Raw genomic sequence first — 15,997 nt, 5'->3', positions numbered from 1 at the left:
GCAGATAATGGCAATTAACTGTAAATTTATCAAGTAATCATTTTGGGTTGTAATAACTTGAAATTGTGGATTCAAAGACTTGTGATTATTTTGGATATTCATCTCTGAGACTATAACGTGTGGTGTGTGTGTTTATTGTGGGGTCACAGTACAGGGTAGTTGAGTAATTATTAAGATTGGGTGTTATTAAGGGAAATGGAACTCGTGACAACCCGGATCCCCGACCCCGGATTTGGGGGTGTTACATGTACGTTAGCTTAAACTCGTTGTAAACAAAATCATTCATATAGTGGATCACATCTTTGGTTGGGTACACAATCCCACCCGCGGTTTTTTCCCATTTACGGGATTTCCGCGTCAACAATTCTTGGTGCCATTTTATATTTATTTTCCTTAGGAGCACATTAACGTTTTAGTAAAACACGTCAATCAAATTTAGCATTTAACCCACTTAATTCGGTAAAAACAATTGGCGCCGTCTGTGGGAAACTTGCTAAGGATTTGATTAACGCATTACGATGGAAAACAACGAAGAACAAGTTACGAACCAAGAAGGTAAAGCTGAGAATAACAGAGAGATGACTGTGACATTGAAAAGTTGTAAGATGAAATGGAAAAGATGCGTTCGGAAAATGAAGCATTGAAGAAGGAACTCACTATGGCTAAATCGAGAACCAAAATAACGACAAAGAAAACCATCCCAAGCGTAATCAGACGTTTGGACATGGATGAAGTAGAAGATCATAACCAATATGGGGGACCAACGAATGGAACAGACGATTTTATTGACGTAAAAGACATGAAGGATGTACCAAATAATGAAGACGACATGGAAAGAAGAAGCGACGAGCAACGATATGATGATCGTGATGATCGATAAGGAGAGACTGACAGGAGAAGATCGTGACACAAGAGTACAAGATCCAAGAATCAAGTCGCAGAAAAATTTAGAAAAGAACTACAAGAAATGAGGGATTTGATTGAAAGGATACCTGGCATCCCAAAACCGTTAGAAAAGGCAACCCCAACAAGCTACGCTGATTCTTCTTTTCATGACAACATCGCCTTGGTAGAAATTCCAAAAAGTTTCACGGTACCACAAATGAGACCGTATGATGGAACTAGTGATCCCTTGGAACATATTGCACAATATAAACAACGAATGTTCACAGTACCAATTACACGTGACTTGAAAGAAGCCTGTATGTGTAAGGGTTTTTGTTCTACACTATTAGGACCAACTTTGCAATGGTTCGTAAATCTTCCACAAGGAAGTATCAGGACGTTCGCTGATCTGATAGATGCGTTCAACTTGCAATTTGCGAGCAACCGGATGTTCGAAAAGACAACCAGCGATTTATATAAAATTTTCCATGAAGTAGGGAGCCTTTGCGTGATTACTTGACGAGATTCAACAGATAAAATGTGACCATCACCAATTGTGACGTCCCTACGACTATCGAAGCATTCAGGCGGGGACTAGAACGAGAATCTCCAATCTATGAGGAATTAACAAAGTACCCATGTCGAACAATGGATGACGTACAAGCCAAAGCCATGGCGCAAGTAAGATTGGAAGAAGACAGAATAGAGGAGGACGAGAAGTACTACAAGCCGTCAAGAAAAATTATGACACCAAGGTCCAGAGATTACAAGCCCTATACTAGACCTAATAGAGATGAAGTACATGTCAACTCGACACGGGAATCTAATGAATGGAAGAGAAAGGAACGCGGTGACTGGAGGAAAGATCCCAATCTGCCACCAACTTATGACAGCTATGGCTTCACGATAACGCCTTCAGCCATGGTGAATGAGTTTACCAAGTTGGGAGGTATAGTGACGCGGCCAGTGAAGAGAAATAAACCTAAAGTGAACCCGAATTCTAAACTATGGTGCGATTATCATGGAGATTAAGAACACAAAGCTTATGACTGTGTGGCCTTGCGAAAAGAACTACAATTTCTGACCAGGAAAGGATATCTCACGGAATTCATGGCGTCAAAGAAGAGGTCTTATGTTGGGAAGGACGTGTCTCCGAGAAGAAACAACGTGACACCATTAAGACAACCACCGCCTCCACCACATCACAAGGTGATCAACTTCATCTCTGGAGGGTCAGAGATATGTGGATGAACATATTCATAGGCTAAGAGAGCATCCAGAGAAACAGACATACGAGTCACACAAGTGGGGGTTATCAATGACAATCTGCCATCCTTAATGTTTGACGAATCAGACAAAAAGAATATACGAGAACCACAACAAGATGGACTAGTCATCTTACTACCCGTGGGAAATTGCTTAATCAAAAGAATATTGGTGGACAATGGGAGTGTTGCCAACATTATGATGCTTAGAATGTTGACACAAATTGGATTGGCAGAAAGTGACATGATCAAGAAGTTGACAAAATTAGTGGGGTTTAGTGGTGAGACAAAATGCACATTGGGGAATTCACGTTGCCAACATATGCCCAAGGGGTCAATCTCCTGGAAAAATTCTACATAATTGATGTAGATTCGAGTTACAACATAATCATGGGAAGACCATGGATACACAACTTGAAGGTGGTACCATCAACATATCATCAAGTATTAAAATTCCCAACACCATGGGGAGCTCAGGAAATAAGAGGGGATCAAAATATGGCTCGGGACTGTTACATGACATGTCTGAAACCAACCATCCAATATCATGGAAATGAGACGCCTGTAGCTACAATAACAGGGTCGGGACAATTAGCTGAAGTAGATTTGTGGACAGGAGACAAGAAGATATTAATAGGTGAAGACCTCTCTCCAACAATTGAAGCCAATTTGGTAAATTTCTTAACCATGAGGCTGGATGATTTTGCATGGGAGCATGATGATATAACAGGAATCGATCTAAATGTCATTACACACAAGCTAAACGTGGATCCTAGCTACACACCCGTCCAACAAAAATGAAGGAAGTTTGCTGCAGAAAGAAACAAGATAATAAATGACGAGGAGGAAAGACTCATGAAAGCTGGAATGATTAGAGAGGTTGATTATCCTGAATGGTTAGCGAATGTCGTTATAGTCCAGAAAAAATGAAAAATGGAGAGTTTTTGTTAATTACACAGATTTGAACAAGGCTTGTCCTAGAGACCCCTATCCATTGCCTCACATTGACACCATGGTGGATTCGACGGCTGGTCACGAGCTACTCACGTTTCTGGACGCGTCAAATGGCTTCAATCAAATCCAAATGGAGTCATCCGACTGCGAAAAGACCGCGTTTATAACGGACAGGGGGATATATTGTTATTTGGCCATGCCATTCGGATTAAGAAATGCTGGGGCTACATTTCAAAGACTTGTCAACAAAATGTTTAAAGGTCAAATAGGACACACGATGGAAGTGTACATCGATGACATGGTCATCAAGTCTGTTAGTGTTGAAAATCATGTACGTGATCTTCAAGAAATATTCGACATACTAAGGTCATACAACATGAAGCTGAACCCATCCAAATGTAACTTTGATGTGTCGTCAGGAAAGTTCCTTGGATATATGGTGACAAGAAGAGGAATTGAAGCAAGTCCAAAGCAAATTAAGGCAATCTTCGAATTGAAAAGTCCATTGAACGTCAAAGACGTACATAAATTAACAGGACGAGTTGTAGCCTTGAACAGGTTCATTTCACGTTCGTCAGACAGGTGCAAGCTTTTTTTATGACGTGTTGAGAAAGAATAAAGGATTCTTGTGGTCTGAAAAACATGAGACTGCTTTAAATGACTTGAAGAGGTATTTGACTACACCACCACTTCTGTCCAAACCCATTCGTGGAGAGGACTTGTACGTGTATTTGTCTGCAACTGATCATGCAGTAAGTGGCGTTCTTGTTAAAGAAAATGAAGGTGCCCAGCCTCCTGTATATTACGTCAATAAGAGCTTAGTAGACGCAGAAACAAGGTACACATCTCTTCAAAAATTAGTAATTGCATTATCCATGACTTCCATTAAGTTGAGACATTATTTTGAGTCACAAAAGATACATGTCATGACTAACTTCCCTTTGAGGAACGTCTCAAGTAAACCTGATTTGACGGGGAGAATGGCGAAATGGGCAATACGACTAAGTACTATGACATCACGTATGACACTAGAACTGCAATAAAGTCACAAGTTTTAGCTGATTTTGTGGCTAATTTTAGTCCAAGCCAAATGACAGATGCTGAGCAGGAGTTTCAACAAGTTCTTTCAAGAGTAGACGTGAAGCCTTCGACATTGTATACAGATGGGGCATCTAATGTCAATGGAACGGGATTGAGGCTTGTCCTCAAATCGCCACAGGGGGATATGATAGCCCAATCGATATGTTATGACTTCAAAGCCATGAACAATGAAGCTGAATATGAGGCATTAATCATGGGACTTACAATCGCTAAAGACATGAAGATAGAAAATATTGATGTCAACTGTGATTCATTACTTGTTGTCAATCATGTCAAGGGCTCTTATGAAGCCAAAGATCCTAAAATGGTTGCTTACCTCGACATCACAAATGGATTAACCAACCATTTCGACAACTTCAGTATACAACAGGTCCCAAGAGAGAATAATGTGCAAGCTGATGTATTGGCTGGATTGGGAGCCGTGTTCAAAAACTTAGACCTAAACAACATCCCAGTAATACACATCGTGAAGCCTGCTATGGAAAGACTACTTCCTGGGACAGAAATAATGACTCTTGATCAACATGATGATGACACCAGTGAAGATGTGGACAACTGGATAAAGATATACAAGGATTACTTACAATTTGGAATAATGTCAGCCAACAACAATAAAGCAAGAGTTCTCAGGATGAAGGCATCAAGGTTCACGATTATAGATGGGAAATTATTCAAAAAATCTTCCACGGGGCTGCTACAGAGATGTTTGACAAGACATGAAGCAGACATGATGCTAAGGGATGCACATGAAGGTGAATGCGGGAATCATACTAATGGAAGAAATATGTCTTTAAAAATTCTACGCTTGGGATACTATTGGACGACACCAAGACAAGATGCCCTAGACTATGCAAAAAAATGTGACGCCTGTCAACGACATGCACTTGTCATACATCAACCATATGAGCATCTTCATATGTCCATTCCATCTTGGCCTTTCATGAAATGGGGAATGAACATCGTTGGAAAAATGCCACCTGCACCCGGTCAAAAAGTGTTCATGTTAGCCATGATAGACTACTTCTCGAAATGGATCGAAGCGGAAATATTTAAGCAAGTGACATCAAAAGAAATGATATCATTCATCAAAAGAAATATGTTGTACAAATTTGGCATCCCATATGAAATTGTTTGCGATAATGGGTCACAATTCATTAGTGACAAGACTGAAGTATTTTGCAAATGTTGGAATATTGATTTGATTAAGTCGACGCCGAGATATCCTCAAGCCAATGGATAATCCGATTCAAGCAACAAGATCATAATCAACAACTTAAAGAGAAGGTTGATGACATGCAAAGGAAAGTGGGCTGAAGAATTGCCTTGGGTATTGTGGTCAGATAGGACAACTCCAAAAATGTCTACAAGATGGACACCATACAGTCTAGTCTATGATACCGAAGTTGTGTTACCAATAAAAGTCATGATAACGACAAAAAGATATGGACTCCTGATAAGTGGTATGAATAACATATAGTTATCACACGACAAGGACACAATGGATGAGCTAAGAAAATTAGGGTAGCTTCTTATCAGCAAAGAGTGGCCAATGTTAATAATAAACATGTTCACATAAGGATTTTCCGTGTTGGTGACATGGTACTGAGGAAAACATTCCAGAACACAATGGACATGACGACTGGGAAGTTTGTTGACAATTGGGAAGGCCCTTACTTCATAGATGCTGTCGTAGGACGCGGAGCTTACCGATTGTCCAGTATGGATGGAACACAAATACCAAGAGCCTGGAACGCTTCGCACCTAAAACTTTATCATGTGTAAAGTTTTCTATCTCATCTTTTCAAATTTCTGTTCTTAGAAGTCGTTGATCAATAAGTCGATTAGGACATAGTTAGTTTTTGTTAGTTGTTTGTGTTTGGCATGATATTGTGTGCTACTTGTTATCATTTGCTCTTGGTAAATCATCCATAAAAGATCAATTTTATGATTCAATTCACTATGAGTTACTTTACTATGCAATGTGATTATGCTTTTGAGTTATGAATTACTTGGGTAAAATATATAAGATTATGCTTATAGACCCTATTTGCGTTTGCACTTTAATTTTATAAATTTTTTACAACATCACTCTATAATTGTGTAAAATAAAAATTCTCAGAGGGCTGATCACCCAGTTACAATTTTTGCTAATTTGCAAGTGTCGTATGCACTTGACGAATTCAGTTGATAATAAGAGCGCTATGACGTCCATTACGAAAACTACAATATTTACGTACCTATATGACATTCCATGAATTTATACATATAATAACTTAGTGTGTTTCAAGAGGGAATAAGGCCTTTTAACCACCCTACAATTGCATGCACCTACGTAAGAATGACAATTAAAACAACGGAATGATGACGTACTATATTACGATAAAATATTTCATTATAACGACGCGACGATAACTACAATGACATTAACTAATGAATACGAAGTCAGCTAGCTGCATAACGATTGATGTTATAATAGTATGTATTATAAAAAATAATTATCATGATCGATAATAAATGACAAGTATGCTCGAAACCCGAGAGCAAAAACATACAATGAGATAACGATAAAGATCAAATTCATAAACGACATACATGAAATTATGTCGAGAGTCTAGAAATCAAAATAAAAATCACAAGTCCCCCGCAACACTGCAAAATAGGGACAACTTCCGATAGAGTACTTAAATAAGATGACATAGAACGAGTTCATGATATAAAGCGAAAACAAAACATCATTCATTATCAGGATCATCATCCTTAGGAGACTTCATCTCCTTGTCACCGTCACCCTAGTTGTTGAATTCATCTAGAGGGAAAGCATCGTCTGGGAACACCTCATTGTAAATCTTCACAGTCTCGAGAACATTCCGGGAAGCCCATTCCCCTCTATGATATTCGAGCATCATGTCAACCCATGTCCTCATAATCTGCTGGTGAACCACCTTCTCAGCCTCAGAACGCATGTCCTACTCAATGGATTGCACCTTGTTGACAAAATCATTAAACTCCTTTTGAGAGCTTTCTAGGGCAACCAACCTCTCTTCAGCCAGAGCTTCTGCAACCTGCAACCTCTTGCTGTAATTCTTGTGTTCAGACTTAAGTTCTTTTTTCATCTGCATTTTGTGATTATATACCTCACGGGCCACTAAGACACTCTGTAAAACCTGAGTCAAGACAAGAAATATGCTAAGGCGAAATTACATGTGGAAAACATAATCAGAATAGAGACAAAATTTGGAAATGTATGACTTACATGAAAGGTGTAACCAACACTGTTGTCAAGGAAGTCTTCAAGTTCTTTGGGAGATAGATCCTCCATAGACTGTGGGAGGATCATTTCATCGAGTAGGTGGGAAAAGGTAGAAGGATTGAATTGAGTGGTATAACATTGAACTAGGAGTGGTGAAGGAGTGTTCGACATGATGTGGGTAATAGAAGGATTCACTCTAACTTTTTTGGCCATTGGGCTCATGTTGGGGCTTAGCAATGGACTAGACAGTGCTGGGGCCTTGGAAGACTCGGTCTTAGATGGCTTGTTATCACGTGATCTCTTAAATAAATCTTTACTACAAATTGCTAGAGGCTTGATAACAGGGGGTTTGAACTCTACAATTAGGAATTAGGGTTCAAGATGTGTTAAGAATATCAAAAAGGAGCAACAAAAAAGGATAAGATACGTCAATAAGAGGAACATTTGACGTATACCTCTAGCATATTTCAGCCCTGAGCTCATCTCATTCTTGTTTTCGGTTTTGGGACTTTCCATAGATTCTGAAGAAATACTGTGAACAGACATGGAAAGGCTTATGAATAGGAGTAGACAACTTACTTCTAGTTCTTGCAGCGGCTCCTTTGCTTCCGGGAATCCCAGAGGTACATCCCTCAGTCTTATCCAGGTTCTTCTTCAACCTGGCAGCATATTCCTCAACATTCACTCTACCAGCGTTGCGAATGGGGTGGTCCAGACAGTTAGGCCATAACCTATCAGCGACAGGGAGGGCACGAATCTTAGCCACAACTTCCTTGGCATCAATATTCTCCTCATCCGCTTCAAACTCACAATCTACTTGAAGAAAAGGTAAAGAGAATACATAAATACAAATTACAGGATAGAGGGTCATAAAGCAATGAATATACTATACGACACGATGGGCTTTACTAACAGAAGGAGACGAGAAGGTGCAATATGGTACATAAAGACGACAACGACGAATTGAGACAAAAGTAGGAGATCTAAACTAATCATTCGTAAAAAATCAAGCAGCAAAACGACATAAAAACATGGATAGAACGTACCGCTGTTACTCCAACGCTCCAACAAATAACTGTCTGCTTCTCCAAGTGACTTCTTGTCTACAAAAAAGAAATCCTTCTTCCAGTTCCTGTCGTTGATGGTGTCGTGATTCAAGATTAGTGGGTCAACAGTATTCCTATTTGAGAAGCCAAAGCAACAATTGCTGAATGTTAGGCACAAAGCATGCGCTAAATAATTCATGCAAGTATACGCGTTCGCAAGTAATATAGAATGATTTCTAGTTCGTTCCCACAAAGACTCTGATTAATTATATCTAATTAACACTTACTCACCAATGTATGATTATTCTTCAATGTCAAGATAATAATAATTAAGGTTGGTCAACTAATATTAACTATGAGAATTAAACACTTAAATTAACAATATTAAACACACATGAGATCCTGACTTCATTACTACTTCACTCAATAGTTATTGTTATTACCCTTACCATGTAATGATGATGATATTAATCGAAAAACACGAAACTGATAAACGGCAACTTTTATTGTACGAATACCATTCTACTAACCATCCACAATTAAGATAGAAGTTGAATAGGCATCAATTATGTTGAGACCCTATATGTCTACAGAATTTGACAACATAACAATTTAAGCGTAAGTTATTCAGGATGATTACATAGGGAAAGTAAAATGGTTAGAGTTACCCATTAATCATGCATATAATACATGAACCTATGCTAGCATGACAAGTTCTAAATCTCAAGATTCCCTGTCACTTCAAAAGAGATTAACAGGCTATCTTACCTGTTCGCGACGCACATAAGACGAATAAACACAACCTATGCTAGATATCATACAATCACCACATACCAAGGTATTAAATAATTAAATAAAGAAATCCATAGTAAATCCGCTAGGATCCCATGATCACGATTAGCCCATAATAGAACTCATCGTCACCATGGGTTTCATATGAAAGCATGATAATAACACAACGATATGAACTAATAAAAATACTTAATAAATAATGAAGTACGTCACAAGAGTATTAAGGTTCAAAGCATAAAGAAAACTAGCATCCACAGTTACAACAAATTAAAAGAATCACAAGATAAATGTATGCTTCCTCTTCTTCGTTGTTGCATGCTAAAACGGTCTTCTCAATCTTCTTTCCTTCACTCTTGATTATCTCTTCTCTTCTATGAAGAAAACGTCTTCCCATAAGGTTTATATAGTAACCTAAGAGAACCAGCGCTAACAGAAGCCCAATTGTAATAGAATTAATAAAATCTATAATCTGAATTTTTGCCCACAGGCGGCCGTCTGCATCCTCCACGCGGGCGCCTGCTAGCGCGCGGCCCCCTGCTCTCTCCAGGCGGGCGCCTGCTACCCTTCTGGAAAATATTTTATTTTACTTCTGTTTTTGCTGATTTCTTCGCTCATCTCTCCTAGACTAATTCCAAGCACTTCCTTAAGCTTTATTTGACGAAAACCAATTATCTAAGCAAGTATACCCTAAAATGCAAAAACACTAGAAAACGCATCAAATACACAAAATACTCGAGTTCAAGACACCAATTCAAGCCGTTATGAGATGCTTTAAGTGGTATAAAATGCCACTTATCACACCCCCAAACTTAAATCGATGCTTGTCCTGAAGCATCACAGACTCAAACTCGGAATAAAATATGCATGAATGCAACAAATGCAATTAGGCGACTAAAGATTAATCAAATCACGCAAGCTAACATACAACTAGAAATGTGGTGTGTGCGAATGCTTAACAGATATGCTTCGAAACTAGATCAATCACCATACCTTAATTATTCTCAAGGCAATCACAAGCTTATACGAAGAATATATTGTAGACACAAAATGACTTATAACACTTCAAGATTATTGGAGTTTATTACGGAATCATGCTTTTATTCAACACATAAAACAAATGCTTATTTGATCGTGCAATGAGTGAGGTCCACAAAAGACTTATGCAATGGTACCCATTTAGCGAGCGTTAGGTTAGCGGATCCCAGACTATAAAAGCCTTAGGTCACTAGGCACAAAGTCCCCTAAGAACTTAATAACTCGAATACCAAAGAACTCACTCGTGATCAATTGTGCATTAAACCATATTTTTTCTTTCTTTTTCTTTCTTTTTTTTTTAATTTTTCTGAGCAAGTGCGTTTCGCTCCATCTTGCTCAACCCTAGACTACTCGTATACAATACGAGCCGACTACTAGCCATTTGACGCCTCTAGCAATGAATTCCATTTTTTTTCCAATTTTTATCTTTTCATGTCTTTTATCATTAAGAGCCTATCATGTATTCTAAGCATAAGCAATAGATTAATCTCAAAAACCATCGAACCATGACAACAATCTAGTCCTTAAGCATACTCTAAGACTTAGTGAGATTACAAGTGTTTCTAGCATGCATGCCAACCTAAGAAGATTCAACATCACTCTAACTCTAACGCTATCACTACACTCACATCAATATCACATATTAATCGATAAAGCAACACAAAGGGATTATGGTATATGCATGAGCTATATGACATGATAATTAAAGCTATAAAATAAAAATAATAAAAAAAACTATATAAAAAAACTATATGGCAAAAATATGCAACTATATGACTAAACTATCATGAATATGCAACTACATGACACACACACAAATATGTTCCTTAACTACCACCCCCAAATTTAAAATCCTCACTGTCCCCAATGAAGGTAATAGAAAGGAACACATGGTATACCTACTCAGACGAATAATAATCATCATCATCATCACCATCAGAGGGTGGAGTGTCAGGAGGTGGATAAGCAGAATCCTCACCATAAATGGGCCACTGGATGTTAGCTACAAGGCCTCTAAATGCAGTCTCAAGTGCTTGGGTGAGCTCCTGCGCAAACCGACTCTACGAATCATACATCGCATCCATCCTCCTGGAAAGCCTCTTGTACTGGACATCAGCCAATCCTGAACCATCTCCTCCCTGGGCTCTCGAAGAACCTGCCTCTCCCTGAGCCTGACTGGGCCTAACCATGGTAGCACCAGCTGCTGGAACTCCTCCTGGAAGGTGATATCCCAAACCATGTGACTCAGGCTCTCCACCCATCCACTCCTGCATTGCATTCAACGTCGATAAATCAATAGAAGCGGCCGGCATCTGCAACTGCTCATAAGAGGGCCACTGGACTCCACATGCCTTGCAAAGCTTTATGACAATAGAGGCATACGGGATAGAGTACTGTGATTTCCCCTCGAAAACTTCAAAATCCCTTGGTAGATGTACTCACCAAGGTCCACATAATATTCATCATTCAGAATTCCTCATAACAACCTCGCCCTCTCCACTGTAACCTCATGTGAATGCAAAGAAGGAAGAATATTAGCACACATAAATGCAATCCAAGAACGGAATACCTGTTCATCGCGACAGCAGGGAAATTACGATACTCGTTGGTTCCCCTTTTGAACTTTCACACTGTGCCCGGCCGACAGAGAGTAGCAATAATCAAGTCCATATCAAAGTCTTCAGGGGTCTTTTCATTTCAATGCTCCTCTTGTGGTTTCCTTTGTCGCTGTCCAATTACCCGACGAATCGCCTCGGGATGATAATCAACAGTAAGCCCACGAATAACAGAAAACCCATTCTTGTCGGCCTTGGCGTTCACATAGAATTCGCGAACGATACTCATCGGAACCGCTATCAGGTGACTCGCAGAATGTAATCCATCCCTTCTCAGCAATCATCGGTAGCAAATCACCATCCCTCCCTGATGGCAAGAACCCCCTCTCCCTCATAATAGGCTTAGTCAGAAGCTTGGTGTACTCTTCTTCAGCAGCCCCATCCAACAATCGGGGCCTCGTAACAGTATTCCTCGAAGAATCAGTAGCAGTCGGGTTGGTGCTGCTGCTACCCACAGTTCGTGATCTCTTTGGGGCCATGAAAACTGAGAATAAGAGTTGAAGAGTTTGTGTTTGGTGTGTAGGAGAGATTTTGTAGAGTTGAAAATGTGTGGGATGTGTATGTAGAGGTTGTACGTATTTATAGGGTAAAATTAGTGTTAGAATTTGATTAGGAGTGGGGATTGTGGATAAGTATGGGGAGAATTCGTGGGGTAATGGGTAATATGGGTTCTGTAAATTTTGTTATTGTTTTGTTTTTATTATAGGCTAAAAAATGATTTTTCAAAAATCAGGGGCGCAGGCGGTCGCCTGGCACCAGCAGGCGGGCGCCTGCTAGCGCGCGACCGCCTGATCCTAGCAGGCGGGCGCCTGCAAGGCTTCTAGGAAAAAAAATTTCTGCCAACTTTTTTCGGATTTTTTTGGGTTTTTGGATAAAGTACTAAATTCTAAGGTGTGCTATGGTCTCGTATCTTGGGTTGCCTCCCAAGAAGGGCTTCTTTTACGTCATTAGCTTGACGTAGAGTAATGCGATCAAGTTGACAATAAAACGGCACTAACCACTTCATGGTTTTCCGTATCCCCATAATAGTGCTTCAATCTCTGACCATTTACTTTGGATTCTTGGTCCAGATCGTTCTAAAAAATCTCCACCGCTCCATGTGGAAATATAGTTTTGACGATAAATGGTCCAGACCACCTTGATTTCAACTTTCCAGGAAAAAGTCGGAGACGAGAGTTAAATAGAAGAACTTGTTGCCTCGGCACGAATGACTTATGCGATAGCTTCCTGTCATGCCACATTTTTACCTTTTCTTTGTACATTTTATTGTTTTCGTACGCTTGAAGTCGAAATTCATCAAGTTCATTTAACTGAAGTATTCGAATCTTCCCAACCGTATCTAGATCAAGGTTTAACTTCTTTAATGCCTTATAAGCCTTATGCTCAAGCTCTGCAGGTAAATGACATCCCTTACAATAGACAAGTTGAAGCGGGGACATCCCAAATGGAGTCTTGTATGCTGTTCTATAAGCCCAAACAGCTTCATCAAGCTTCAAAGACCAATCTTTCCTTGACGGATAAACGACCTTCTCTAGAATGCGCTTGATCTCTCTATTAGACATTTTAGCTTGACCATTAGTTTGCGGATGTAGGCAGTAGCAATGCGATGATTCACATTGTAGCGTTGCATCATAGAAGTGAACTTATGATTGCAGAAATGTGACCCTTCATCACTTATGATAACTCGTGAAGTTCCAAACCTTGTGAATATATGCTTATGAAGAAAACTCAACACTACCGTTGCATCATTAGTCGGTAGAGCTTTGACTTCTACCCATTTCGAGACATAATCGACTGCTAGCAAGATGTACTGATTATTGCAGGACGAGATAAATGGTCCCATGAAATCGATTCCCCAAACATCGAAGACCTCAACTTCAAGCATCACATTTAAAGGCATCTCATCCTTTCTGGTAAGATTCCCAACTCTTTGGCAATGATCACACCTTAAAATGAACTGATGTGCATCCTTAAACAACATAGGCTAGAAAAAACCTGCTTGAAGAATACAAGCTGCTGTTTTTTCACCACCATAATGTCCACCATAAGCTGTGGAATGACAGTCTCGTAATATCCCCCCCCCCCCGTCTCATAGAATGGGATACATCTCCTGATGATCTGGTCAACTCCTTGTCTAAACAAATATGGTTCATCCCACATGTACCACTTCACCTCATATAGAAACTTCTTCTTTTGAGCCGCATTCATATTAAGAGGCATTATATTGCTAACAAGATAGTTCACAATATCTGCGAACCATGGCTCTTCCTCTTGAATTGCGAACAACTGCTCATCCAGAAAAGATTCGTTGATCAATGTCTTATCATGTGAAGTAGAATCGGGATTCTCCAATCTAGAGAGATGGTCAGCTACTTGATTTTCAATACCTTTTCGATCCTTGATCTCTAACTCGAATTCCTGTAGTAAGAGAACCCAACGAAGAAGTCTAGGCTTCAAATCCTTCTTTGAGACCAGATAACGGATGGCAGCGTGATCAGTGAACATTGTCACCTTTATCCCAAGTAGATAAGATCGAAATTTTTTGAAACCAAAAACTATAGCCAAGAACTCCTTCTCAGTAGTGGTGTAGTTCAGTTGGGCTCCATTTAGCGTCTTACTAGTATAATAGACCACATGAAAGATATTAGTCTTTCGCTGCCCAAGAACTACTTTCACTGCATAATCACTTGCATCAGACATCATCTCAAAAGGTTCTCTCCAATCAGGTGCCGTGATAACCGGTACGGTGATTAAACTCTTCTTGAGAGTCTCGAATGCTGCCAAGCATTCATCATCAAATTTGAAAGGCACATCTTTTTCGAGCAAGTTACACAACTGCTTAGATATCTTAGAGAAGTCCTTGATGAAACGCCGATAAAAACCCGCATGACCAAGAAAGCTACCAATTCCTTTCACAGAAATAGGTGGCGAAAGATTTTCAATGATGCCCACCTTGGCTTTATCCACCTCAAGACCTTTACTGGAGACTTATGCCCAAGAATGATGCCTTGTTGCACCATGAAGTGACATTTTTCCCAATTGAGCACCAAATTGGTTTCCACACACCTTTTGAGCACCAAACGGAGATTACAAGCATTCATCATACAAATGCCCAAAGACGGAGAAGTCATCCATGAACACTTCGACATTATTTCCAATCATATCGGAGAATATAGCCATCATGCACCTCTGAAAAGTGGCAGGTGCACCACATAAGCCAAAAGAAACTCTGCGAAAAGCAAACGTGCCAAATGGACAAGTGAAAGTAGTCTTCTATTGATCTTCTGGTGTAATGCAAATCTGATTGTAGCCCGAATAGCCATCCAAAAGACAATAATACTCATGACCAGCCAACATGTCAAGCATCTGATCAATAAATGAAAGAGGGAAGTGATCCTTCCTCGTGGCTTTATTCAACTTTCTGTAGTCCATACATACTCTCCATCATGTGACTGTTCGAGTGGGGATGAGCTCATTCTTCTCATTTGCTACCACAGTAAAGCCTCCTTTCTTAGGTACACATTGCACGGGGCTCACCCAAGAACTGTCAGAAATAGGATATATAATTTCTGCATCCAGCCATTTTAGAATTTCTTTCTTTACCACTTCTTTAATGATAGGATTAAGCCTTCACAATTGCTCAACAGTTGGCTTGCTACCTTCCTCTAGCAGAATTTTATGCATGCAGTATGAAGGGCTGATCCCTTTTATATCTGCTATAGTCCATCCGATGGCCGATTTAAATTCTCTCAAAATCCTCAAGAGCTTATCCTCATCACTACCTGAAAGTTCAGATGCAATAATAACAGGCAAAGTAGATGTATCGCCTAAAAAAGCATACCTCAAGTGTTCAGGCAATGGTTTAAGCTCCAAAGTAGGTGCTTCCTCAATAGATGGTTTGAGGTTTCCCTCAGCATTCTTAAGATCAGTATTTCCCAGAGATTCAAATGGCATGTCTAGCTTTAGTTTTCAAGGAAAAGCATTTAGATATTGTAGCTGCTCATTGCCTTCTTCATCTTCACTATCAAAATCCCCCAATAAGGCTTTTTCTAA

General features: G+C 39.6%; 1 protein-coding gene across 1 annotated transcript; it reads left to right on the top strand.

Annotated features, from left to right (window-relative positions):
- The first annotated feature begins 4,194 nt into the window (after positions 1–4,194).
- Positions 4,195–5,445, top strand: LOC141679470 (uncharacterized). Its single transcript, XM_074485966.1, has one exon. The coding sequence runs from the start codon at positions 4,195–4,197 to the stop codon at positions 5,443–5,445; it is 1,251 nt and encodes a 416-aa protein (XP_074342067.1).
- Positions 5,446–15,997: the final 10,552 nt, after the last annotated feature.

Source organism: Apium graveolens, chromosome 8, assembly GCF_009905375.1.
Source record: "Apium graveolens cultivar Ventura chromosome 8, ASM990537v1, whole genome shotgun sequence".
Lineage (NCBI taxonomy): Eukaryota > Viridiplantae > Streptophyta > Magnoliopsida > Apiales > Apiaceae > Apium > Apium graveolens.
This window is presented reverse-complemented; position numbering and strand designations above follow the sequence as displayed.